The 27,572-nt window shown below is 44.8% G+C and overlaps 1 protein-coding gene across 12 annotated transcripts in view; it reads left to right on the forward strand.

Annotated features, from left to right (window-relative positions):
• ACACA (acetyl-CoA carboxylase alpha) overlaps window positions 1-27,572 on the forward strand; it is a 118,850-nt gene that overhangs the window by 41,026 nt on the left and 50,252 nt on the right. For 7 of the 12 annotated variants that reach the window (XM_032448510.2, XM_032448512.2, XM_085521967.1 and 4 more), the window contains 16 exons: window positions 1,123-1,236; window positions 2,560-2,673; window positions 3,035-3,124; window positions 3,571-3,689; window positions 10,264-10,287; window positions 12,232-12,375; window positions 12,924-13,020; window positions 14,215-14,322; window positions 16,308-16,364; window positions 16,675-16,719; window positions 19,335-19,376; window positions 19,860-20,075; window positions 20,592-20,747; window positions 22,216-22,419; window positions 24,235-24,390; window positions 24,968-25,114. In XM_032448510.2, the coding sequence (XP_032304401.2) occupies window positions 1,123-1,236; window positions 2,560-2,673; window positions 3,035-3,124; window positions 3,571-3,689; window positions 10,264-10,287; window positions 12,232-12,375; window positions 12,924-13,020; window positions 14,215-14,322; window positions 16,308-16,364; window positions 16,675-16,719; window positions 19,335-19,376; window positions 19,860-20,075; window positions 20,592-20,747; window positions 22,216-22,419; window positions 24,235-24,390; window positions 24,968-25,114 (1,833 nt within the window). The remainder of the gene's footprint in view (window positions 1-1,122; window positions 1,237-2,559; window positions 2,674-3,034; window positions 3,125-3,570; window positions 3,690-10,263; window positions 10,288-12,231; window positions 12,376-12,923; window positions 13,021-14,214; window positions 14,323-16,307; window positions 16,365-16,674; window positions 16,720-19,334; window positions 19,377-19,859; window positions 20,076-20,591; window positions 20,748-22,215; window positions 22,420-24,234; window positions 24,391-24,967; window positions 25,115-27,572) is intronic. The other 5 variants (XM_085521971.1, XM_085521970.1, XM_085521975.1 and 2 more) reach the window with 3 other exon arrangements.

A 27,572-nucleotide genomic window follows, 5' to 3' on the forward strand; every position in this document is an offset into this window, starting at 1 on the left:
AGAGACCATCATTCGTCTCCCCTCTGCCTCACATTACTCCTCATGTCTAAGGGCCCCCTGGCACATCTGGTAATCGTGGTGGAGGCTGTGGTGTGCTCTGGGTTGCCAGGCCATTTGTGTGCGATGGTGAAGCTGTCCTCCAAGGGCAGATGTCATGTCAGAACACCTTGATGTTATGTTGCTGTTATTGATGTATCCCTAGGAATCCATTATTAACAAGAAGCTCTGAGGATGGTTTTAGTAATGGTGTTATGCTGCCATCATTCACTTTTTTAGCTAGCAGGCGTTTAAGGCAGGATGGGAACTACTCCATCTTTCATGTATTTGATGAAATATAGTGCGATTTGAAGCTGTGTATTCATTTTATGTACTTAACTGACTGCTGTATGCACATCCCAACTGTAACTGGGCCACAGGGCCCATGTTTGATGCTGTGCTGCTGTCCTGAGTCCTGCTGGGCTTTTGTTGCCGTGGGCAGCAATGGCACCCAGGCATTCAGACCTCAAGTACAGCAAAGGCAGCTCTGAAATTATTTGCTATGATTTTACATGTTGGTTTGTAGTGATGAGATTCACAGAACTTCCTGTGGAAAGCAGTCTCTGTAGTGTTTGCTGCCCCTGGATGTCCCTAACGAGCTGCTCACTTAGGTTTTGTTTTTTAAAGTGATTTTAGTTTTGATCTTTGTCCCTGAGAGGTGTATGGCATCATTCCTGGGGATGGCATTGTAATGGTCTGGGTTCAGAACTGTGTGAGTTAGCTGTAGCATTGCACCTGGCATAAGCTGTTATGTATTAGTTGGTTTGTGGGACTTGTATTATTTTGGTTGTTGTTTTTTTGCTTTGATAAACCTGCCAGGGAAATGAACCTGCAGAACAAAGGTTTCTCTTTTTATATATTTTTTTATATATGTGAACTTACTGAAAGTCTAATACTTCTACCCTTGATGGCACAGAATTATAGAATAATGTACACACGGATCTCTGTGAGTCAGCACGTGTGTGTCTGTATATATCAGCAACTTTAGGTAACATATGTGTATACATGTCATGTTTAAACCCCTTGGTGGGAGGAGGGAGGATGGTTTTCTCTGTTTCCGATGTTCTCAGCTCTGTCTGTTTGCAGGACCAGCTCTGTGGCCGTGACCCCACCCTGACAGATGAGCTGATCAATATTCTGACGGAGCTGACCCAGCTCAGCAAGACAACCAACGCCAAAGTGGCACTGCGGGCACGGCAGGTGAGGAGCCCTCCTGCAGCAGGGCTGAGCCACTGGTCACATCAGTGGGTTCGCAGCCACTGCATTTTGAAGTTAGGACCACATTCCTCTGTCCCTGTTACTCCAAAAGCGTTGTCTGACCTAAAAAGGAATGACTGATTTGTGTGTTAGAGGAAGACAAAATCCGTGGTCACTGTGGTCTCTCCTGGCTTTGCAACCTGTGAACCTGCCAAGCACAGGCTGCTTGGAATACCCAGCAAACAGCCAGGGTGTGCTGTCTGGGTTCAGCAGCTGCCCTACAGCTGGGAATCAGTTTGGGCAGAGAACAGTGGGAGAAATTTACATGAGAATCAGATGTTTCTGAGGAATTATTGCAATTAATATGTTGGTCCTTTTTTTAATATAATGTATATTAATGTATATATAGGTTTTTTTCTAGCTTTTTGAGTACTCTTGTTAATTTAATTTGAAAATGATAGGAAAAACTTTTCTCATTTCCAAGACCACAGTTAGTAATTGGGATGTATATTATTGTGAACTTCCTCGTTAGCAGTGGGTGTGTAGCCAGGGAGCAGTGAGAGGGCGTAATGGCTTCACACCAGTGCTGACCCCACAGTCTGATCACTACTCTCACTCCACAGTTCCCATCTCCATTCTAAAAGTCTTCAGCAGGGAAGCTGACACTATGGGGATCTCTCCTTTTATTTCAGAGCTTGACTGTAGAAAATGAATGTGGTGTTTGAAGCTGCTCAGTGACCTTATGTTTCCTTCAGGATTGTGTTCGTGTCCTTGAACCATTCAGAGTTATTGAACCTCTCAGCAGCATGCTGGGGATAGTGCTGCAGTCCTTGTGGATGTCTTTATGTTGCTCCTTCACTTCATTTTCCCCTGCAAGCTGCTTCCCCTTCCCATCTCCGTACCCTTCATGTTGGGCATTTAATACTTGGCACCAACAGCTCTGCCTGCTCTGCTCAGAAGCTGTGCAAGGCGGTCTCCAGCGCTGGCCTCCCCACAGCTGCTGCCTGCCAGATCTGCTTTCCAATAAACAGCCGGTCAGGCAATCCCCAGGACTAACAGCTCTGCAGTGCTAAATCACATGCACTGATGGAACTTGATTGAAGCTGTTCCTTTTCTCCATGGGGAATTGCCAATAATACAAACCGAGTGGATACACAAATGAGGCTGGGGAGGGGAGGGAGTTTGCAGCATCACCCAGGTGCCACCAAATTCACAGGAAAGCCTTTTCTTGGATGGAGCAGACTATTGCTGCCTTGGAGTTACGGCCTCCTGCCTGTGGCCCAGCAGAGCTCCCTTCACCCACACACTGTGTTTGCTGTTTGCCAGGTTCTCATTGCTTCCCATTTGCCGTCCTATGAGCTGCGTCACAACCAGGTGGAGTCCATCTTCCTGTCCGCTATTGACATGTATGGACACCAGTTCTGCATTGAGAACCTGCAGGTATCTGCCAAACTCTTCTTGGTTCCCAGCTTCCTTCTCACTGAGCTCAAAGTTTCTGCTTTAAAAATATGTGGTCCCAAGTTCCTTGTGGCTTTAAAGTTTATCGGCCTAACTTTCCCCTTGTTTTGTTTCCATTACTACGCTGATGCTGTGTAATATGAAAACGTCCTGGTCCTTGTGGAACAGCAGGAAAAACAAGCAAATAGAACTAGTCAGCCTTTATCTTGCTCATTTGAGTTGTTTTTTCTTTGGAGGGGGTGGGTTTTTCTTTGTGTTGTTGTTGTTGTTTTGTCTTTTTGGCCTAATCCTGTTTGCAAGACAGGGCAAGTTCTATTCTAACACTTCATGTAATCTCTTCTAGAAACTCATTTTGTCAGAGACGTCCATCTTTGATGTGCTACCCAACTTTTTCTACCACAGCAATCAGGTGGTGAGAATGGCAGCTTTAGAGGTAAGTTTTTGCCCACTGAAAAAACAAGTACTTATAATTTTAGTGTGTTTTAATTTTTAGCCAGTGTTACCCTGCAGGTCTGGGAGCTGTAGGTTGTGTGGGATCTGGCATAGCTGGAGTCTGGCATTTAACAGCTTTAACATTCAGAGCTGGCTGTAATTTTGGATGCAAATTATCTGAAGACTTGCTTGGGTGGAGGGATGGAAGGTGAAGCTGCTGTCAGAGAATGTGGTCGGCCCACCTTGTGGTTGTTTGCCACCAGAGTGGCCTTTCTCAAATAACAATATTCGAATTCTTCTAGTTGAATTAGATTTTTATCTTTGTATTCATCTGGAGGTAACTGTATTGTCTCCAGTATAGTTATGATCTCTCTTGATCTGTTCTTTGTCTTTTTCCTCTTCCTGCCTCCTTAACACACTCAGCTGATTGGGTTTCTCTTTCTCCAGGTGTACGTTCGAAGGGCGTACATTGCCTACGAGCTGAACAGCGTCCAGCACCGCCAGCTGAAGGACAACACCTGCGTGGTGGAGTTCCAGTTCATGCTGCCCACCTCCCACCCAAACAGGTCAGATCATGCATTCAGGTGCCTTTGGAGTTAGAGATTGATGAAGGACTGTGTTATTTTGGCACAGAAATCTCGCAGTAGAACTCAGAGAGAAGTGGATAATCCCAATGCACCAAATAAGCACAAATTTCTTAGGATAAAACCCTACATTACCCAGTTCTTTCTATTAAATTATTTAAATCCTCAGGAGCAATGGGCAGTAGTTCCAGCAATTTGGATTCAATTAAATACGATGCAGTTTTCACATGTGTTCCAATTTTTAGTTCAGCTCGTGTAGTAACTTCCCTCTACAAAATTGGTACTGGCAGAATCCTGAGCGTTCTGAAAGGTGCAGGTCCAGACAGTCAGAGAACAATTGGGATCTTTCCTCTTGCTGCATTGCTCCCTCACCAGCTTTTTGTAACTCTTTGTGGTTGGCTGTGCTTTCAAACCTGGCTTTATTGACAAGGTGATACCTTTTATAGCATGATAAGGATGAGCAGCCTTTCTTTGTTTGACTGAGGAGATGCAGATGTGCATTATGCAGAAGTATTAGAGTTGAAATACTATGGTTTTCAGTCAGTATTTTTCAGAATATATTTCTCATGAAGGCTGAATCCTGGAGTTACAACCAAAAGCACCAACTGTACCCTGCTCTGCCTTATGGAGGGGTCACAACTTGCAATGCATGCAGAGGGTATTTTAAGGAAAGCCTTGATTTTTTTTTTTTTTTCCTGAACTTCTCCACTATCTGTCAGGTCAGTTGTTCCCGGTTGGTCCCAATGGTCTTCCTCAGGAAGATGCTTTGGGCCGAATGTGGTTTGGTCGCGGGCTGTGGAGCGTGCTGGAGCCAAGGCGCAGTGATGCTCTATGGCCGCTGGGTGCCACTGTTGGTCTGCGCTGGGTGGCAGTGTGGTACGGGTGCTATTTTCCTCCTTTGTTTCCAAGCATCTTTTTCCTTATTTTATTTTTGGTAGGGCTGGGCGATGGGGTCCAGTCTCGCTTCATTGAGAATCCATCAGTACATTTTATGAAATGGTTTTCAGAATCTGGTTTGCTAGAAATGAATGGCTGTCCTCAACAGGCAGCACAAAACACTCATGATACAAATGGGACATGCATTTGGTCTCATCTGTTTCCTGCATCTCTAGAATTTTTGTAAATAATTGCATACTATTTTTAGTACTTCTTTATAATACTCCTCCCCTGCAGCCTCTCATTCTCTATTTCCTTTCTTTGCTAGTCTGTCACCTCTGCTTGCAGGCTGTGTGGCCTCCCATGCTGACCACTGTGCTGGTACTGTGTGCTAGAGTAGTTGGACAAGGTCAGCTGGGAGATGAGAATGTTCTGAAGCTGTGTGCTGCTTCTCAACAGTCAGCACCGCTGATGGTTGAGTGAAAATGCATTGCATTCCTTGTGCAGAGGCAAGCAGACTTTGGGGACAAATTCACTGCTGGCATAGGCAGGTTCTGTTCCTTCGAGTGCACCTCCATCTGTTGGTGCTGAATTTTGCTCCTGTTGCTTAATGCAGCTGTTTGCAGCGCATACTGCCTTGTGCAGCTATTGTGTGGCTGAAGTGCAACAGATAACTGGGTATGGATACCTGGGGAATTAAATTAGCATCGAATGTACAGATCTAAGCTATCCGTAGAGGCAGGCCTTATGTTCATCCTGGGACACAGAGTGATGAAATTTCCAAACTCTCTGCCATTGTCTTGCTTAAGTCTTCTTTGTTGTTTCTGACCATGTTCCAAGACCCTTGTATGTTCTTCTTTATCTTCTTTAGCATGGACTGATGGAGTAAGGGCCAAATCCCAATGCCAAAGTATCCCAGCTGAATAAATGTCCCTGTGACTCTGCAGGGTTGGGTTCCACAGGGCCCACAGACAGCATTCTTTCTCGGAGCTGTTTTTGTGTGATGCTACATATTTTCCAACACATGATCAGATAATTGTAAACCCTGGTCTCTTTTTTGACTGATTTCTGTTGCTTTTACTGGAGAAAATATTTATGCAGAGAAAACTGCAAACCAATAGGGTTATGGTGTACTTAAATTGTTTGCCATTAATACTTACCCCTGATATGCCTTTACTGAATTGCAACTGAAACAGTCTCAGCTGCTACTTCTGGTGGTCACAGGAGGCGCACAGACTTGGTATTTATGGCCACTGAATGATTGCCATCAGCTGCCCCCAGAAAGGCTTTACATGGAAACAGAGAGGGAAGAAAAACTGTTAATTCTGAAGAGCAAAATTGTGGAAATACAACCCACTCCTGGTGGGTTTTGTGAGCAGAAGCTGATTTAGGAATTATTTGTTTAAATTAATAGAAAACACCCTATGGTAAGAATCCCCACTGATCTTGATTGCAAGGGTAAGGCATAGGGAGAAAAACTTGTAATTGAAACCATAGAGGGCTGTATAGATCAAGCCCAGCATTTCTCCTTGCCCAATGCAAGCCAGACGAGGAGCACGGTGCAACCATCTGGTGCCTTTTGCAGTAAATGGAGCCTCCCAGCCCTCTCCAAGTAGAGAGCATCACACTAATTGGATCTGGAAGAAGTGATCCAAGGGCACCTCCGGGATGCAGCGAGCACTGCAGGCACGTGTCTGTGTGCAGAGCCACTTGTGTTCAGATCTCCTGCCTCTTTCTGTTGCCTCCAGCCCTGGTGAGAAAAGCTGTGAGAATGAAATGAGTCCTGATCTGAGATGCTCTCTGCTTCCCTTGTATTCAGTCTGCCCTGCTGAGATGGGAAACGGGTGGGATATTGCCTGGTGTTCAGAGGTTCAGCTTCCTTTGTGAGAATGGTGAGCTGGGTGACAGACACTGGAAGGCCTTTCTTAGATGTTCAGTGCACAAAACAGTGCTCGCCTGTTCTTGACTTAAAAACTCCCGTTCAAAGAAATATTGTGTCTCTGGGATAAGGAGAGAGGGAAGGAATTACTGTGCTTTTTCAACAGTGCTGTTGGTCCCATGTGCCACACACATGGCCTTGAAATGTTGTGGAGAATCTCGAACCAGGACAAGGCTGGGAGGTGGAAGCGATGGAAGGTTTTAGTGGTGCAGATTTCCTCTGGATACACTCCAAGCCACCGAAGACTTTAAGATTTGGTGATTGTCTTACTTAGCTTTAAAGCAAGCTTTACTTGGCAGCTCAAACCGGCTGCTGACTTTGGTTGTATTTGGAGTTGAGAGTGCACACAACTTAGCAAACGTGCATACAAGCAGATGCATTAGGTTTGTCTGAATCCCCTCCTGGAACTGCATTCTGTTGTCATTGATGCTTCTGGGAGTGGAATTTGAGTCTAGTTGTTGGTTGTCTTGTATTTCCAAGTGTCTCAGCATCAGGGAGTGGAATTTGAGTCTAGTTGTTGGTTGTCTTGTATTTCCAAGTGTCTCAGCATCAGTGTCTCAACTATTTTGTTCCTGTTTTTGCCCAGTATCTCCTTTTTTTTTGTGCTTGTGGATGTTTGTTGGCACCCTCCTTGGACTTTGGTGTTGCTGATTTCAAAGCTTAAGAGTGATGCATGTTCCTCCGGAGCTGTCTCTTGATGTTTTGTCATCTATGGAGTACTATGGTTGTTCTTTTTGTCAGCCTCTTCCTTAGCTTACAGCTTGAAACCATTTTGAAAGCCGAAAGTCAAATTTTACATTAATGTTTCCAAAATGGTTTTTACAGAGGAATCAAGAGCCCCAACTGGCGTCCACTTAGAGCAGTGTTAGAAGTACCTTCCCATTAGCTTGCCTCATCATTTTACAATGACACGGTCAGGAGACTGGAATTTCTAATAAAATGAACGTGTTTCCTGTGGGCTGCAATAGCTGCTGGAACAGCCTCTTGGTTCAGCCATTGCATTCCTTGTGTAGAATGAGCTGCTGTGCCGTGGGCCGAGCGCACAGCCCAAAATGTGCCATCAGCAGCCTGAGGTCCCCTCCGTGCTGCAGGAGAGCGGCTGCTGCTGGGAGGGAGGGGGGAATGATTCCAGGACACCTGTAAATCCCCACAGCCTCGTGCTGAGGGTTTGATGTTAATTAGACAGCAGGCAGCAGTAATGGGTTGCAGTTCCCTTGGCTTGGCTGTTTCAGAAAGGGCAAAATCTTCCAGCAGAGGAAAGAAGGGGCTGTTGAAGGGGCAGCAAACTGAATGGAACGATGATAATTTTATGCAAATTGGACTTCAGTAGCAGCTTCAGCTTGGCTGAATCACAGAGGGAGCAGAAGAATAAGGAAAGAAAGAGGGAGAGGAAAAACCCAATCAAAATGTATGGTTTGAGGCATGTTTCACAGCCTTCTGTTTAGATTCTTCTACAGAAATGAAGAAACATAAGAGGAGTGCCACTGGTCACAGCCAGTGGAATTGCTCTTTCTCCTGTGGTACTGCTGTTAATAACTACAAGTGGGTTATTCAGCCCACCTCTGCTGATTCCGCTTTGCTGCCTGATTTCAAAAGCTTCGCCCCGTGCTGGCACCTCCATCACAGCTTGCTGCAACCCGCGGTGCTTCGCATGCACGGCCAGCGCTGTCGGGGAAGGGGGGTGGCAGGGGGAAGGAATGGAAATTCACCCAGAAGGTGCAGGAAGGAGCTTGGGGGATTTTCCTTTGCTTGAGCAGAAGGAGTAATTGCAATGTGAGGGCATGCGGTGCTGCTTGCATGGGGCTGGGGTGCATTGGTGTGGAATCAGCCCCCCAGGTGTGGGGGTACTTTGTGAAGGTCGGGGTGAGGGGGTGGTGGGATGTCTCCTGGTCAAGCCCAGCTGCATGGCAGTGGTGCTGTGCCAGAGTTGTGCTCCTGCTGCTTCCCCTGCAAGCTTTGCAGCTGTGCTCATGGAGCTGTGGAGGTGTGATGCCTTACTGTAATGCTTTGCCCCAGGACCTGCCTGTGCTGCACACATCAGCCTGTTGGCTCTCAGTGCAGGATGGTGGCAGTGATAGCAGAGCTGGGATGCAGGAGGATTCCTGCAGCTGTGCCGCTGCGCTCCGCTCCTTCCTGGGATCTGTTTTATTGCTGTGATTCTTGCCATCATCTCTCCACCTCCATTCCAAGTGGTCTGGGAGTAGTTCCCAGAGCAGGGCAGCAGGATGCTCTCTTTGAGGCAGAAATGAGTGTCCGTTGTGCTGTTTGGTTGGTTTTCTTCTTTCAGTTTCCTGGAAGCATCCCAGGGAGCACTACATGAGTGCACCAGGTGTAGGAGCTGCCTGTTTTCTCCAGGTTGTTCTTTCCATCTGAAGGAGATCACATACAGCTTTCCCACTTCTTAGCAAGACAGAATAAAAGGCAAAAACACCTCCATCCCTGCGTCCCTTTCAGCCCTAGCAGCAGGCTCCCAGCACACTGTCTCTCCCTCAATCTCCAAATGGAGTTATTTAATTTTGTTATTAAGCAGGAAATAGTTTTGTTTTCTCCCATCCAGCTTAAGGAAATCAGGGGAAGTTTGGTGCCTCTGCCAGTAAAGCACCGAAGATGCAGCCTCGCAGTGAATATAATTCTTATGTACAAGATCTGGTTTTGAGCAGGACTGGGTACAGTGGGTGCATTGAGGGATGTGACCATGGAAGCATTGCGGTCACTGCCCACCAGGATTAAATGTCCAGCAGCCCAGGGCTGTGCCTGTGGCTGAGGGTGTTGGGAAGATCTGTGGTTTGATCTTCCCCAGGTTGCTGTATGGAGGGAAGGACAAATGTCCAGATATGCGCTCCCTGAAGCTTTGCTTTCGGCCTTTCCATGTTGCTGATCTCTGCACAAGCCTCTTGGGCACATGTGTGTTATTCTGATTTAATCTTTGCTATTTTGAGTGCCACATTGCAGCCGTTTCTGCATCTTGCATGGAGCGATTTGCTGCCTCATGCTCATGTGGATGTATGGGCAAAGTTCGACCACCTGGGGCTGCTGGAAGCTGTGCACCTCAGCTCCCTTTATCTCACACACATTGCTTAGCCGTGGTTTGCAGGCAGAAATGCAGAGTTGTGGGCTGATGTTATGAAAGGAACCACCTGAAGTTGGCCTCAAGTTCTGCTTGTTCCTTCTGGTGTTCGTGGCCTTAATGCTGCAAATGCCGAGTGTTCTGAGGTGTTTGTGTGCATCTGCTTTGTTGTGGGAGCTGGTGTGTGAGCTGCTGCTGACTGGGGAGGTTTGGCAATGAGGGTTCGGCTTTTCTTCCTGAACCTGTTGCAGTCTCCTTTTGGGATGCAGTTACTCTTTTGCAGCTGTGCTGTTGTTTGCTCTTCTGTCAGGTGGGACTGACCCCCGCTCTGATCTTTGAAGCTCCATTGGTGTGTGCACAGGGCTTGCAGCAGTGCCATAGGATGCAGTAGAAATGCAGGGTGCCTTACAAATGCAGCATGCTTTCCTGATACGTGTTATTTGCATGTCACGTGCATGGTCTGTGCTTACTCCTGTGGCAGTCGCAGCAAGCGAAGTCAGGTGGTGGGTGCCTCTTCAGGGTCTATGGAATTGAATTCTGCTTAATTTCTGCTGGACAAAATTGGGTTTGGTCAATTGAAAAGGTGTTGCTGGTCTGCGGCCCAGCTTGATGATAGTTCTTAATGATGGCTTTCACTAACCAATCTGTAACTAACTGTGGTTGTTTGATTACAGAGGGAACATCCCCACGCTAAACAGGTATGGTACTCATCATCTTTTAAAATTTGAACGGGAAGACTAGAAAGAAGTAGTCCAGTACTTCATGTTCTAACATGTTTTGTTGTAGTACCCTTCTCTTTGCTTCGGAAGCTCTCACACATAACTCTTCTCCCTCCCTTTTTCTCTCCCTTCGTCTAAAACATGTTTTCAGCTTTTCACCACCCTTTTTCAAAGCAGCTTTGCATGCAGCAATCTCAATTCAATCTGCTTGGTCACTCAGTCCACCCGCAGTGCAACATGCAGCTCCTGGTTGGGTCTCTCCTTTTGGGATGGGATCCCAGCTGGTACCTCTATGGGGTGTCACAGCGGAGCAGGGCTTTGCCTGGTGCTCATAGCACACCTGTTGCTGCTCTGGTTTCTTGCAACTAGCTTAGAATTTGTCGAGGCTGTCTCACCTCCCTCGTGCCATAGATGAATCTACATCTCAAACAGCTGACAGCATGTTTTGTTGTGTTCTGGATGCTAATTTTTCCTCCCGTGTCTCAGTTGAAAAGTATTTCTCGTTTTAAATAATACATGAAAAATGTCTGCTGTCTCTTTGTTTAGTTACTGTTCTGTGATATGTTTTGTATTGGTTGTAAGAAACGTACACCAAGGCATGTCCTGAAACATTTTTCTCTTTCAAAACGTGAATACTTATTATTTATTACAGCTTACATGCCTATTTAGGGAAAATAGTAAAAACGGGCTCAAAAGTCTCATGGCTCTTAATCAGAGATAAATTACAGAAACATTGACTTTATACCCAGAGAGCTATTAATCAAACAGATGATAGCTTAGAGTGGCTAGTGGTGTTCTTAGGGCTGTGTCACGGTGGCTTTCTGTGGGGAAGGACAGAGGAGTGAATGAAGCAGCAGTGTGAGGAATGCCCATCCTGCATATGAATGTTGGTGGGACCTCAGGAGATGGACGTCACTGTGGTGCTGTGCTGAATCAGTGCCTTCATTCCTGCCCTTATGGCACTACCTGGGGCGAATGGAACTTGACTTTGTTGATGCCTCCTAAGTCCCAAGGAGAGTGATGGGAGCATGGGCTGCCCAGAGCTGCAGGAGCCCATCCTGCATGGCACACAGCTGGGTCTGTAGTGTGCAGTGCAGAAGTGAGGAGTGTTGTTCCCCTTTACTCCAGAGAAGGTAAAACCTCATTCTAATGATGTTTAGTTGGTTGGAGTATTTGTGTTGACATGCGAGGAACTTCCTCTGCTAGTCTTGGCCATGACATCATGGAGCTTTAACAGCAACAAAAGCAAATAGACATAGAAGAAACAGATGAAAAAGCTCACTGCCCAAATTAACACAAACCATTTCACAACCAGTGTGTGCTGCCACAGCTGTTGGACTGTCTGAGAAGTCAGTGGTACTTCAATGTACCCAGGGTCATGCCCTCTCCAGGAAGAACACTGACCTTTGCAGTGAGCAGTTCTGCCCTAAATAGAAGTCCCTTACTTGGTGCCTTCCTCCAGGCTTTTGTAAATCTGTCCCGGTGCTGCTCCCTGAGATCAGAAATTGGCCCTGGATAAGTGCAGGCAGGAGCAGAAGAGGAGTGGCTGCTATTCCAACTGTAAAGTCAAAGACACATTTGGGGGGGAAAAATGTGTTCAGCTTTGCATACTCATAGTTCACCTGTCACCTCACTAACCTTAGGAAGTTCTGGGGGTTTATAACATTGTTTCCTGACTCTGTGCCTTGGAAGGATGTCCAGGTAAGAGCGTCAGTGGCAGCAGACGCATGCCAGCATTGCAGGGCCTTAGGAAACAGCAGCCCAGCAGCTTTGGCATGCTGAGAACCCAGCAGTCCTGCGGTGTTACTCGGAATAAACAGCTGTGTTGGGTGCTCAGAGCACATGCACACACAGGTGTTTGTCCTCTGGCGACCTTCTCCCCCTTATCCCTCCTGACTGTGCTTTTATTGAATTGCCATTTAGAATGTCCTTCTCTTCCAACCTCAATCACTACGGGATGGTCCACGTAGCCAGTGTGAGTGATGTGCTGCTGGACAACTCGTTCACTCCCCCGTGCCAGCGGATGGGTGGAATGGTCTCTTTCCGAACATTTGAAGATTTTGTCAGGTATGTGGGGAAAGTGATGGTTGTGTTCCTTGGTGGGCCCAAATGGAACTGTCTAGAAGCAGGCTCAAATTGAACAAACAAGCTCAGGATCAGCTTTTGGGGTGTCTGTTGGGATCCTCTCATCTGTCTCCTTGAGCTAATGGAAAGTTCCAGGCTGCTGCCAGAGCAGCGTGCAGCCAGGAGCAGCATCCAGAACTGCTGCTGGTTGCAGGTCATTTACTTCTGTGCTGATTTCCAATGCTCCTGTTCACAGGGGAGGGGGGATTCTTGGTGGTTTTGGACTAGACAAAAAAGACAGCAGAACTCGTAGCAGTTATGAGTGCCTGCAGCCTCATGTTCAGTGACATGCTAGAAGACCCAGGCTCTGCTCTGGTGGCAGCGTGGAGGAGATGCTCCCTCCTCATCTTTCAAGTTTCAGTCCTGCAAAGGGAATCAGTCCTTTTCTCTCGTCCCCTCTTAGCATTGTGATTTGTGGATTTCAGTGCTGCATGCCCTCAGTGAGCTACCAGCAGCTTGTTTATGACTAATACTTCTCTGGTGTATTTCAGAATCTTTGATGAAGTGATGAGTTGTTTCTGCGACTCTCCTCCCCAGAGCCCAACCTTCCCTGAAGCTGGCCATGCTTCCCTTTATGATGAAGACAAGGTACAGTAATTTTTTTTTCTCTGGAGGTTGCTCTCAGTTTGGAAATGGAAGATGTGTGGAATGCTGCAGTGACTGCAGGCTAGATACTTCTCACTTGTTCCAGCGCTGGAAGCAGGAGTTAAAAGCTTTATGTGTTTATGTATGTGTTTTGTTCGCTTTGTTTCCCAGCAGGTGAATGAAAGTAGGTGGCCATTTCCTGATTGTTCTAAAATTAAAGCTAAGTGTTCTACTCTCCATGTAAATTCAGATTGTTGCTTTTAGCATCAGCAGAATTCCTGGATTCATGGCAGTCTAACTGTGGGCTTGGGCACTGAGCAGGTTTCCACTTGCTTTACATCCTGACTCTTCTCTCTCTTCTGCCAGTTAGAACTCTTTTTATGAGGAGAAAGAGAGTTGAAGCCCTGACAGTTTTTGCATTGACATGGAGAACAGGTGCAGAGGAAGCAGATGGTTTGTAATTCTTAGTGACAGAAGAACTGCTGTCCCTGGCACCGCAGGTGCTCACTGCTCAGTTCTGCCTCCCAGCAGCTGGGAGCTCTGTTGCAATACAGTCTGTGTTCAGAACAGGGCTTGGTTTTAAACTTAGCTGTTGATGTTGTGTGTAAATACTGAGGCCTTGTTCCAGAGCATTGCCATCAACCTTAACATCCTCAGATCTTTCTCTTTCACTCCCTCTCACTTCACCAAGGGAAATTTCCATTTCATACTCAGTTTTTCAGAGTTAACCACAAGTTTTTGAGCACTACATTTGTAATTTCTCAAACTGCCAATATAATTAATGCTTCCACATTATTTCATTCTGTTGTGGATGTGAAAATGCACAATGTTTTGCTCTTACACTAAACTGGCTGAATACTATTACCTTTTGAGATGCCAAAGCCTTTTATGCCCTGCCTGCATTGAGTCTCATGAAGAGAGGCCCCAACCCTGCATTCATTTTGCATCCAAATGAGTCACGCTTGAGTTCACCAAGTCAGAACTGGATCCTCCAAATGAAGCTCCTGTTTGCTGTTGTGGATTTTATCTCTTCCTTCTGAGACTGTGAACTTGTGAGGCATCTTGGTCAAGGATTTCCCCTCTAGTTCTCCTTACTTGATAGCAAGCTCTGCTGAAGTCATTTGTTTCCTACAGGACCTGTGTTTAAGAGCTGTTGATCACAATTTATATATGTGGCACGTGTTCTTCAAATTGCAGGCCGCCCGTGAGGAGCCCATTCACATTCTTAATGTCGCTATTAAAACTGATGGGGACGTTGATGATGATGGGTTGGCAGCCATGTTCAGAGAGTTCACACAAAGCAAGGTAAGTCAGCTCAGTTCTGTCCCTCTCTGGAGCAGGATGATTGTTCAGGGCAGGCCTGTCTGCTTTGGGAAAAGTCACTGTGCTTCTCAGGTGTTTTTTCCAAAAGCAAATACATAAATGCAACAGTCACATCCTTAATTTATCCCACCTCAAATCCAACCGCTTCCATGTTTGGTTATCGCTACACCTTTCTGAAGCCTCCAGGGTGGACACTGAAAACCACACAGCTCGCATTTTTCTTTGCAGTACATGGTGCTCCATTCTAATCCTTCAGCTCGGGACATTTTTCAATTTTTGGTAGAGTAAAAGACCTTTGAAAAAAAATTCATCAGATGATGTTTTTTTGCACCAACTGGAATTGCTTTGGTGTGCTTTATTGCTCCATGAGATTCACTTCGGAGTATCAAGTATTAATTCTGTGCTCACTTTTGAGAGAGCAGCTGTTGGGGACAGCCTCCTCATTTCCTGTCTTTGCTTGTTTCCTGATGGACATGAAGAACTCAGGCTGGTTGGTATGAAAACTCTGCAACCTGCTGCATCCCTGCTACCTGCAGTGGCAGTGAGAGCACTGAGCAAGCAGTTTCTAACTTCACATCCCAACTTGAAAGTTAGTAATATATTCTGCAGAAAAGATGTTCCCAGATGGGACTGGTACCTGCTGGAATTCAGCAGCTTCCTGTCTCTTTAAGCAAAGGATATAATCAAATATAGAAATTAAAGCTAATTCTGCTTTTCATCTTCTTGATCATGCTCGAGGCGTTTTATGGGAGGGGATAAAAGGAAAGAAATTAAAAAATAAAAATAAAAAAAATTCCCAAACACATTAAACTATCAAATAGGTTGATCCAAATTGTCCAAATAATCTTCTAGTCCCAGCATGTTGTGTGTGTTTTTTCTAATAGAAATTAGGATCATATACTTGTAAATGACTTGTGGAGGAGATTGAGGCAGTCAGTGTAAATGGAGTTTCTCCAGGTGCTGATGGCTAATCGCTCTGTAATAGCTGTGGACTTGCTGTGAGACCCGCATTATTACGATGTAATCAGAATCCTGTTGCTATGCTGTTATTGTCTGCCACTTGTGGAATTTTAAAAGCAATAACAATTTTTGCTTTTTAAATCATGGAATTATTAAAGTTATTTTCTTCCTCTTGCCATGAATATAGTCGCTGATGCTCATTTTCAAAGGGCTTAACCTTAGTAAAACATTTCCGTCTGTGCTGAAAGGGGTTGTTTTGTTCCTGGACTAGCAGAGGTTCTCATTTCATTTTTATTCTGCTTCTTTTTTTATTTTTATCTTTTTTGCTTTTCAATTGGAAAAGGAGGAGAAAGGAGAAAGTTCGAAAGGGGCAAAATTACAAATTTTTTAACACTTAGAAAATCCCAGTGATGTGGCAGATGCTCATCATGCCATCTTCATTTGTAACATGGCTTTCTGGAATTAGTTCAAGAAGCAACCAGAATGGGCACATCTAATACATACCTGAAGAACGGTGTAATAAATATCATTTCTTCTGATATTGATGGATCTGTCCTTTGGTCAGGGTTGTGCCAAAACCAAGTACATGGTGTTATGCCTTATTGGGTCAGTTCCTTTAGGATGATCATTTTCCATGGCGTACCATGCCTACTGTGTGCAAAGTAATCTTTGCAAAAAGACCAACTTGTGTTGGCCAATGAGAGAAAGCCCTGCCAAGACTTGTAGGCAGCTCTTCTGCTCCGCTTGTTGGCAAGGTTCTGCTGGGGCGTTTTGTCCTTGCCATGTGGCTACTCACCTCTTCAGACATCACTAATTTGCTGATGTGTGCTACTAGGCAACCAGCAGGTGTAGGATCGTAGCTGTAAGTTGACCAAAATGGGCTGGGAACAAACTTGCATCTTGGATGAATCTGTAGAGCTTTTCTGGATCAGAGAAGACTTGCATGTGTTCTTAACATGTTCCTTTTCTGTGAAGCTAAGTCTTGATTCCTTCTTTTCCTTTCACAGAAATCAGTCCTGATTGAGCACGGCATCCGGAGGCTGACATTCCTTGTGGCACAGAAGGTATTTTCATGTATCTCATGCTGCTAAGAACTCTTTGGTTTCTAGTTCATAGAATCATTGAATTTATTGTGCTCGTCACAAATTAAGTACTATAACTGCAGTTAGTTCTGACTGGTTTTGTTCTTTAAAATTGGAGATTGTTTTGATGAAATTACTTAAGAAAATTAATATGCAATTGTAAACAATCTTGGCACCTCTTGTATTCTTGGATTAATTGATGTTTGATTTCCATCCTAATTGCTAGCTTTCTTCTGCTTTTTTTTTTTTTTTTTTTTTTTCTCTTCCTGTGTTTGTGTGGTTCGTTTGTAAGGACTTCAGGAAACAGGTCAACTGTGAGGTGGATCAGAGATTTCATGTAAGTAAAAAAGGCTTTAGAACATGGTGGTATTTCTGATGAGAAGCCAAGAGTCTTATAAGCTGCTCTGGGTTCTCCTTTGGTTCTTAGCCAGGCCTTTGATGCCAACATTGTGTCAGAGTTGTGTTTGAATGCGAGGCTGGGCCTGCTGCATTCAGCAGGGCTGCTTGCATGCTCGTTACCTGGATAACCTCATGGTTGATGCTTTGACCAAGATCTTCATTATATCAATATAGTTCTATATTCTGAAATGTAATTAGACATGTTTTTGTATTTCATACATACTGTGGTGGTTTCTTTGGTCTTGTCACTGATTTCAGTTTAACTTAGAGGAGTGATTGAAGTGACTTGCTAAATTTTGTCTAATGACTTAATGATGCAGAAAACGTTTGGTGCTTCTGCTGCTGTGAATTACTTCTTTTTCCTGGGCTTTGGCATCAGCAAGAGTTAGATTGGCCCTGTTTTTAAGGTGGCAATGCAAAGCAAAAGCAGTATTTTTAGCCCTTCCGTAGCTGCTTTACAGCTCTGGAGGTTGTTAGGAGTCTTTAAAGTGCAAGAAATTCATCCTGTGTTTAATGAACCTGGTTCAGCAAGTTGAGCACTGCATGGGAATTGCTGACCGTGGTGCACAGACGGGTACTGATGAGCAGGTTAGGTAGGAACTGGACTCTTGGAAGGAAACCCTGGCTTTAGATGGGAAAAAGCGAATTTTTAGAGAATTGAATTGATACTTAAGGAATGCAAAGCAAAAGTCTATGAATAAGCTCTGTAGCATGCATCAGCGATCAGGCTTAGACTGAGCCAGCCTTGTGTTGGCCCTGAGCTGTGCTGGTGTGATGTGCTGGTGGGATGCTCCTGAGCCAGAGGGTGCACTGCACCATGTCATCTGTCTGCAAAGTTTCTTGAGTACTGCTGGGACGTTTTGTGAGTGTCAGTCTTTATTACCATCTCCTGTTCTATTCCATTTGTTATTGGACCAACTATTAACTTAGCCAGGGCCCAGGCTTGGGTTTGTTTTTGTTTTAATTACAGTCTATATAATTAGTTCCCAGCATGTTGAGGTAATAGAGAGTTGCTCCAGCAAGCTTCCAATTTCCTCATCTCATTAGGTTTTTAACGTGATTATTAGTATAATAATCAACTATGATGATTTCTGTTGTAGCTTTTCACATTCTGCGATTTGCAGGGTGTCTTGATTGGCTAATTTAGGCAAATTATTTTGATTGTCTTGATGATGGTTGGTTGATGAGAACACAGCAGGGGTATAATTCTTCTGCCTAGGAAATGGAGCACTCTTTTGGATTTTGGTACCAGAGCACTGAGAGTTTTTTTTGTGTGTGCACATCTAATTATTATATTTGCCCACAACAATAGTCAAATGCCTTGAAAGCAATTACATTAGTGATGGAATGGGCATGGATGATATTAGGGGAAATTGGCAGTGTGCAGGGGGGAGCAGGTGGGAGGGTTTTGGAAGAGAAGTGAGGAAACATGGAAGTGTCCTGTGTGTGCTTGTGGTAGAGCATTGTTGGTCCTTGTGGGCTCTCCTCTATGCCTGGTGCCTGAATTTTCAGGCAGGGTTCCCTTCCTTCTAGCTAGTCCAGGAGACACACTCCAGTCAAACGTGGGTTCTTTTGTTCAGCTGAGAGCTATCAGGCGGCATCCCAGGGACTTTTTTTTATAGGAGGTAAAGATGATTTACTGGGTGGTCACTTGTAAAAGCTGTGTTCCTCAGTGGAGCCTTATGTTTGCTCATTACTGACTGTTGTGCTGAATCAAGCTTGGCTTGCACGTCCTTACTGACAGTGAAAATGTGATTTGGAAATTCAGTGACTTCAAGTCAGACACCGCCTTTATTTCTTAGTAAGACAGCTCCAGCCAGTTGTTTGTGCTCCTTTGTATTACCTGAAGTGTTCTCATGTTGGTGCAAAGCGTGTGCAAGTGCAGTTCTACAGAAACAGATGACTTTTCTTGGATGGAACTGAAGGGCTTACATAGCAGGATGCTGTCTGGACTGGCTGCCTTCTGAGAAAAGCAATACACCACAAAAAATGTAAACCCTTTACAATTTACTAGGATTTAATCTGAGCAATAGAATAACAGAGACACCTAATCATAGTTGGGAGGTTTTTCTGGAGTACTACTTTATACATGGGATGAAGTTTTGTTATTACAATTCATAATCTTCCTTGGAAAGAGGATGTTTCTAGCAGTAGGGATATGAAGATAGTTACTGATCATAGTTTGTTGTTTCATGTACATCAGCTTACATAATAAGGTGTTAATGTGATTGTATAGCTTCCAAGTGTTTCCACAGTCACCATAGTATTAATAGAACTAGAAGAAGTTTCCCACTGCCATATCTGGACAGTTCAATTGTATTGTCTGTTAATAATTGACAACAATAAAAAGCCAATCGAGTAGCATCTGCTGCATTGGTGGTGAAGACAGGCCTGAACTACCTCTGCTGCCTTGTTGGGGGTAACTTGATTTTCCAGTGCTCTGTAATACTATAGAAGTAGCTTGGAACAACTTCATTGATCTCCTCTGTTACGGTGCTGCTCCAGGTGGATAACTTTTGGAGGACTAATGTCATTATTTTTGCATTCAAACAGAGGGAATTTCCAAAGTTCTTCACGTTCCGTGCCAGGGATAAGGTAAGTTGTACAGCCTACATTCTTTCCTCTAAGCATTTACAGTATCCTCTCACATAGCTGTTCATGCCAGTGTCACAGGGAGCTGCTTCAGCTCAGCTTCACTGTACAATGTGGTATCTTCACCTTCCCACACAGCAATAGATTTCAGGAACAATAACAAGTTTCTGATAACGTGGGATAAAAAATTAATGCATTTGGAAACTGATTTAAAGCTTCTGTGTTTGTGGGTTTCATTCATAGTGTAACAGGGGAAGTGTAGAAGTTGTATAATAATGATTCAATACCAAATTTCTTGGTTTCCATGAAAAAGAGGGTTCTTGGGGAAAGAGCTTGAGAACTCGCTGTTTTGCAGTGTGTGTTCCACAATTAATAATTCAACAATTTAGTTTGAATTTTTAGCCTTTTAGTGCATATGTTTAGCCTTTAGTACATGCACCTCTTCTTGTACATCCTTCCCTCTCTGCACCTGCTGTGTTCCTCCAGTTTGAAGAAGACAGGATCTACCGCCATCTGGAGCCAGCTCTGGCTTTCCAGCTGGAGCTGAACCGAATGCGAAACTTTGACCTCACTGCCATTCCATGTGCCAACCACAAAATGCATCTCTACCTGGGAGCAGCTAAAGTTGAAGTAGGAACAGAAGTGACAGACTACAGGTTCTTTGTGAGGGCCATTATAAGGCATTCGGACCTAGTTACCAAGGTGAGTTTTGTCACCCAGCTGAGGATTCTTTCCAGGACAGCCTATAAAACTCTGTAAATCACTTGAGAATTTGCCTTGAGAATATTTGAATATAGCACACATGGAGTGCTGCAGTTGTGTGCCCTCTCTTTGCTCACGCTGACTCTGCAGGCGCATTTCTTGAAGACAGCATTCCTCTGTCTTACAGAATTTTTTCTCTGAGCTGTGGATAGGCAGAGATCCCCACTTTTTGAGGCAGTAGTTATTTCTCTGTGTTTCTCCTGCTACTGAAGCAATAGTTTTACCTGTCCAGGTTCGTATTTATGCTGACCTAAACAAGTCAGCTGGATATGCGGACCCAGAAGGTGGGAGTACTGACTGTGTGACTGTGATTGATCTGTTTTAGCACTGCACATCCTGCTGACACTAATGTAACCTATTTTCTCAGTCAAGTCCTTTTGCAGTTTTTCAAACGCTGTTTACTTGGGCTGTGATTTTGGAGTAGAAGGTAAATTATTTGTTGACAATGTCTGGCAGGAAGCCTCCTTTGAGTATCTGCAAAACGAGGGAGAGCGATTGCTTTTGGAAGCCATGGATGAGTTGGAGGTGGCATTTAATAACACCAACGTGCGCACTGACTGCAATCACATCTTCTTAAATTTTGTGCCTACTGTCATCATGGACCCGTCTAAGGTATGGCCCTTCTGCCAACCCTGAACTGTTTGCTTTTCTTCAGCTTCACACGCCAGAATGAATGGTTGGCTGTTGCCTTTGTATGCTGTGTAAGTGCACCTATTGACTGAATGCATTTTAATGGCTTGGTGAATGACCTGCAGTTCCTACCAGCCTTTTTATAGCAGAAATCAGAAGAAGTTGGTGTCTAGTGTTAGAAGTGGTAACGTGAGGGTCTGTTTAGTTCTCTAAGCCTCGGAGTTCTGCTTTTAAGTAGTGAGCCATGTGAGTGCTGAGAGATTCTGCACTGCTTCTTTAGTTAGATTTCTTTTTGTCAGTGTAAGTCATATGGAGTATATTTTTGCCTTGGGAAGGAGCTAGCAGTGAATGTTACTACCAGAGAGAAGTAATGTTGTGTGTAAACCCAGAAGCTGTTAGGGGTAGCTCTGGAAGCCTTTTAGGTTAAAAAAAGGCTTTAACACCTGTGCTATTAGCAAGAACCACTTCTTGTGTTTCTTATGTCTTTTTTTAGATGTGAGGGATTAGAATGGATAGAGGAAATTTTGTAGGCATGAATTACATTTCTGGTTAGCAGACCACCACAAAGGAAGTCCTGAATACGCTGTAAAGGCTGCATGGCTACGTTTGGTGGGGAATCAACATTCTGCTCATGGTTACCAGAAGATATGAGAGCTGACCTTTCCTTATGAGAATAACTGAAAGTTTAAAAAGATGAATTGGTTATCGGAGTAAGGATCTTCTGCTTGCTGACTTTAACTCATGATTAAAAATTGGTAATTTAAATTGCTTTTGAATAAATGCTCTCTCAGTGAATCCCAACCCATCAGCTGTCAGGAGCGCTGGGGGTGTGCAGCCCTGGATGTTGGGCAGCCTTCAGATGCAAGGGGGACTTTTTCTTGGGTAGCAGTAAAAAGGAAGCCTTTATTTTTTTGGAAAGAACGTTAAAAACAGCCTATAAATTGCCTTCTTTTAATATGCGCTATTTGCCAACAGTAGTATATTACAAAGTTTAATAGAACAGCAGAAGGCCAAGCTCCAAGCAGTAATTACTTTGTTGATTTAAAGCACTGTACCGCGTGTGCTGTGAAACATGATTATTGTGCATATAAGTGCTACATAACTGTTTGTCAAGGATTGCACTTTCCTGTTTTTGTAATTCTGAGCTATGCTTGCAGGAGAAAGGTCAGTGCGGGGGATGCAGTGCTTGGCTGGGGAGTGAGGTGCTGGGGGGGAGGGGTCTGAGTTCAGTGCCATCCCTGTGTTTTGGGTCCTGCTTCTGCATATCAAGAGTTGTCAGGATGAGGAAGGACCAGCCAACAGGGTCTGGTAGCAGCTCATGTGCTTCTGTTTGGAGTTCTCATCTCCCTTTCTGTGGCCCCAAAATGTTCTGGGCTACCCTTGGAGCAGAAGCTTGCAGCAGCGGAGTGCTGTGTCCAGAAAGGTGAGGCAAGTTCTCCTGTGTTTTAAGATTGAAGAATCCGTGCGGAGCATGGTGATGCGCTACGGGAGTCGCCTGTGGAAGCTCCGTGTCCTCCAGGCCGAGCTGAAGATCAACATTCGGTTGACACCGACAGGGAAGGCCATCCCCATTCGTCTCTTCCTGACCAACGAGTCGGGCTACTACCTGGACATCAGCCTGTACAAAGAGGTGACGGATTCCAGGACAGGGCAGGTACGGCTCCGTGTGGCTCCGTTGTTTCGTGCACAAAGTATTTGCGGGGGGGGCACATTACACCTGATAGAGCTCTTCTGTGGTTTGCTGTGTTTTCAGGTAATATAAAATGGCCATACCAGTATAAAACTTTGCCATACCAAGGAGAGCATATCATTGTAAAGTAATCTTGCAAGAAGAACATAGGTGTAGTCAGTATTGTTTTGTAAAAGTGTGTGTCCTCTAATTGTTTTGTGTGTGTTCTCAGAAATGCAGTGTGAATTTTGAGTAGTTGTGTTTGGAGCCGGGAGCTGGACTTGATGCTTGTGGGTCCCTTCCAGCCCAGCATGTTCTGTGATTCTAAAAGTGTAGGGAATGGCTTGGGTAGGGCGCTATAAAACTCTGAAAGGTGCTTTTCTGTCATTTTTATTAAGCGTAATGGGCTCTTTTGTAGCTGTTACAGCTGTTCAGGTCTTTGTGCTTTTCATGGCGTAAGAAAATCACAGTTAACTCAAATCCTTATATATCCTAAAGTGCACAAACCATAGGAAGCATGAAAAATATTTAAATACAGAAATGTTTACGTCTCCCACTGTAATAATCTTCCTGCCATGCAGAAGTAGCCATGGAATAAATCGCCTGGGCAGCATTAATGTGCAGCCCAGAGTGCTGAGTCACCTCTTCTCCCCCTCTCTTCCATTGAATTCTTGCAGCGTGCTGCCTGGCTGCACAGCCTGTCCAGTTCTGGAGATGTCAGAGCAGATAGCATCCACGTGTTTTACTTCATTTCTGCCTTTGAGTTGGGACGAGGAAGGAGAAAGAACGTTTTAATAATCGGCAGTAGCTGAGTTTTACCCTCAGGTTTTGTTGGTCACTTGTGAAGGTCACTGTGGATCAGTACGGGTTTCTAACACAGACCCTGACCCAAATGTGTGTTGGCCTGAGCAGACACCCCATCAACAAAGCAGCTTCACAGAGCAGTGTTTGTGAAGACAGAGCATTAACTGTTCCTTTGGATGTAAAATGTAAAATAGACTTTATTTGCTGAATTTTCTTCCTTGTGGAATTCTTCAATTAACTGCCCTGCAATTAGAGAACATCTGTAGTTTACGTTATCAGAACTGATAGCCATTCTGTTGATAAGAAAGCCTGATCATGTTGCTTTTGTTAGGTGCATTTCTATGAGGCAGCATTTGTGCAGCGCTGTCCCAGTTATGCAGCCCTCCTCGTGTTTATTTCTCAGTTGAAATAGATTTCCTTCTGAGTCCTGGCTGAGTGGAATATATAGTGCCATGAAGCATGGCAGCTGATAATTCATGTTGCTACTCTGGGAAAATCTTTTAAACTTATAATATCAAAACTTCAAGCCAAATGACATATGCAAGTCTTGACCTAGCTTCCATGATCAGTCAGTGGAGATACGGATACAGTGCTGTTCGACTCCATAAATAACAGAGTTCTCCTCTCTGCTCCCAGCTATCACAATCCATCGGCATAGATACGGTGTCAGGGGAAATACTGGTGAATGTGAAGTCATCTATGTCACCGGGTTTTTTCTGTGGGGACGTGGCTCTGTTCACTTTGCTTTCTGCTGTGATGCAGTAATAAGTCAGCGATGCTCAGATCCACACGGTTATGGTCCGGCACCGTCTCCAAAGGGTAGTAATGCATGATGAGGCATGGTGTTATAGGGTATGTGGATATTAACATATTTGTAGGGAACAGAAAGAAGCCTGGCCAATGTGGAATATCCAGATGTTTTTTGTTAAAATATGAATGAGGTTGGGCTGTGGAACTGGTGGATTAAGCTGAAATTGGCTATGTCTTCTACTGCAGATTATGTTCCAGGCTTATGGGGATAAACAGGGACCACTTCACGGGATGCTGATAAATACCCCATACGTGACCAAGGACCTTCTTCAGTCCAAGAGATTCCAGGCACAGTCTTTAGGGACGTCCTATGTCTATGACATTCCCGAGATGTTTCGGCAGGTAAGTGTTCTTTGTTAAGGCTTTGTGGATTGTTCTGAACTTCTGTACCTGCAAAGCACTTCTGTGTGTTGCCATCCCTGCTTGTTGGGAAACGAGTGGCCTGGAATGGCTGCCAGTGGTTCCCTGGGGTCCTGCACAGCTCTGAATTGGGTCGGCTTTGAAAAAAATCAGGATTCTTGACACACTGCTGCTGTATCTCCATTAATAAATCTAACAGCAGAACCTGAAATGTAAACAGTCTTGTGTTTTTTTGTTTGTGTTTCTTTGTTTTACCACCCTGTTATCCAGCCTTCCTGAAGGTTGGACAGTGCATGCATTATAAAACGTGCTAATGAGTTTCAGAATTGATTGTGTATCTGATTTGCTGGGTTCTGTCCCGAATCACATAATTTGAATTATGCTAATTTGGGTGAAACTGTGTTTCATAGTTTAAATTCCAAAATAAGCGATACCCGCTGAATAATGTCAGTCAGATTGTGGGGAGGGGGGATTTTAGAGTTCTCTGCATTGAATGTTAATTCACAGCACATTGAACAAAAGCATTTTCTCGACAAGAATTTGTCTCTTCATCCTCTAGTCTTTAATTAAACTCTGGGATTCCATGAATGAACATGCATTCCTGCCAACACCGCCGCTGCCGTCTGACATACTGACGTACACTGAATTGGTGTTGGATGATCAGGGCCAGCTCGTGCACATGAACAGGCTGCCAGGAGGAAACGAGGCAAGTTGCACTTTCTTTACCACTACTTTCCTTTCTGTGTCATGCAGTACGTTGTGTCTTGGGCTAAGTTTGACAATTGTAATGAAAATTTACCAAGCCAGGCACAAAATCTATTCATTCAGTCATTCATAGATGAAATCCCTCTCTTGAAAATGGGATTTTTGTTTCATTAAAAATTAATGCCTTCCATACAATGGATATTTTAAACTCCGTAGTAAATGATGATTCCATTTCAGACCTGTGCCTATGCTATTTTTTCCTTCATAATTAAAAAGTGCTCGTTCAGCTATTCCAAGTAACTGGGCTTTATATTTGAACCAAATATGTTTTATAAGACTAAACAGAACTGTTTTCATTTGCTTAAAAATGAAAACCCAATTTTATGCTTGCTGTGGAAATATTGCAGTGTTTGTGTAGCACGTGGGCAAGGTGTGTGCAACATCCCCCTCTAGTGAGTGATTTCCATGGGCCTAAAGGGGCTGCTAATGCTGCCAGATGAATTGCTGCTCCTTCAGCTGCCTGACGAGGCCGTACAGCCATGGGCTTTTGCTGCTGTGTCGTGTCAGCAAGCCATGGGTTGCAGCATTAAAGCAGCTGGAGAAGAAAGCCAACTAGCAGCAGGTTTGGGTTGTTTTTGTTTGTGTTTGGTCCTGGCTGGGTGGGATTCCATAAGTTAATGCTTCTGCAGTGGTTTCAATTTGAACTGTTCTAAGTGATGGTGTTGATGCTTTTGGCATTGCTGAACTAACTTAGTGCCTTTTACTGGTTATGGAACATAAGACTTGCCCAAACGTTGCTGTTACATTGAGAACATCACAAGGGTGGTGATAAGAGGAAATAGGGCTTATTATCACTGTTTATTACATGTCTCGCTGGGGGGAGGTTTCAAAAATAATATTTTTAGATTGGACCTAATTAGTCAGTGGTGACTACGAGAGCACTGCTTCCTTGCTGGCCTATGGCAGAACCACCTTAAGTAGGACAGTTAAACCCGGCTGGGGCTGTGGTGCTGCGGAGCCTTACGCCACCATCGTTCTCTTTCTCTGCACTCATTCAGTGTCTGAGTGGATGGTGGCTGGGGAAACAGCAAAGTCCCTCAGGGATGTAGCTCTGCTCTTGCTGAAATTACAAGCACGGAGCTGCCTGGGCATGAACATGTACTGTTTACTCTGCCAGTATGAATACAAATAGTCTTATTATAAGAGATTCTGTACCCAAAGACCACCTAAAAAAAATAAAAATTAGGAGTTTTATTTAACCCTTGGTAGACTTTGTAGCATTCAGTCTGCAAACGAATTGCGTGGCTGTTGCAGTGCAGTGTTATCTCCTGTGTTATCTGCAGTGTTATCTCCTGTGCAGGATCGGACCCTCCTGGGGTGGTCAGGCTGAGGGGTTCGGCCGTTGGAAAGCAGGACAGAGAAATGCAGCAGGACAGAGAAATGCAGCATCCCCCCATGCTTCTCTGTCTCCTCAAGATGTCCTCTTACAGAGGTGCACAGCAGGTGCTGCCCTGCCTTCCAACAGCAGCAGGGCCGAGGTGGGGGCCTGGAGGGCAGCGCTATGTTGGCTGCCTGCCGAGAGCGGTCCAAGCATGCAGCCCACGGCCGGCGGTGCTCAGCTGCCAGGCGGATACCGTGGGACCATGTGCAGCTGGAATGAGGTTTGAGGCGTCGGTATTGAATTCTGTTACCAATAGCTGCTGCACACAATAGCGCTCATTCAGATGGGAGAGCGGTCAATCTGAGGAAGAGGCTCCGGCAGCGCTCTGAAGGACAGGTGACATTCATGGGGTGACGAGCTGCCGAGCAGATTCATTCCTCCCTGCTGCACTTCCTTTATCAGAACGAGCCGACTTGAGGCTTTTAGGGTTTAATTTCTCTCAGCTGAGGAAACAAATTTTCCCAAACGTGCTCTTGACGCTCTCTGTCCAACAGAGGTGGATGCAGGATGCTGATGGGGTTCAGGCACAGGCTTTACTTTTTGTTAGGGCTGCTCGTATTCACAATTGGGAAATACTCGGGACTGTTGCAAGGATAATTTAAGCAAATATGTTCTAAGAGCCTTAATTTGTGCTCGCTGAGCGCTGGTTGTGCTTTTACAGTGTTTGCTCCCCCCAGTTTGGTTAGCAATGCCCTGTAGTTGATGCCTGCAGGCTTTGCCCCAAGCTGTGAGCTGCTCCCCAGTGAGCTACTGGCTGGGCCTGCTGGGTAGGGCATTTCCAAGGGAATGGGACTTTATTTTTCTCACTAAAGAGGAAAGTTCCAGCTGTAATCAGCACAGCTGCTGCTCAGCATATCCAGGCCCCTGTCACTGTTCTGCCTGCTGGCAGCCAGGAAGATTAGGGCAGCGCTCTCAGAAATGGGGCTTGGTTTTTGGGTGATCCTTTGTGGAGCCAGGATTTGAACTTGAGGATCCTTGTGGGTCCACTCTGACTCAGGATATTCTGTCATTCTTTTAT

Source organism: Coturnix japonica, chromosome 22 (genome assembly GCF_054131305.1).
Source record: "Coturnix japonica strain WE chromosome 22, WE-NBRP24, whole genome shotgun sequence".
NCBI lineage: Eukaryota > Metazoa > Chordata > Aves > Galliformes > Phasianidae > Coturnix > Coturnix japonica.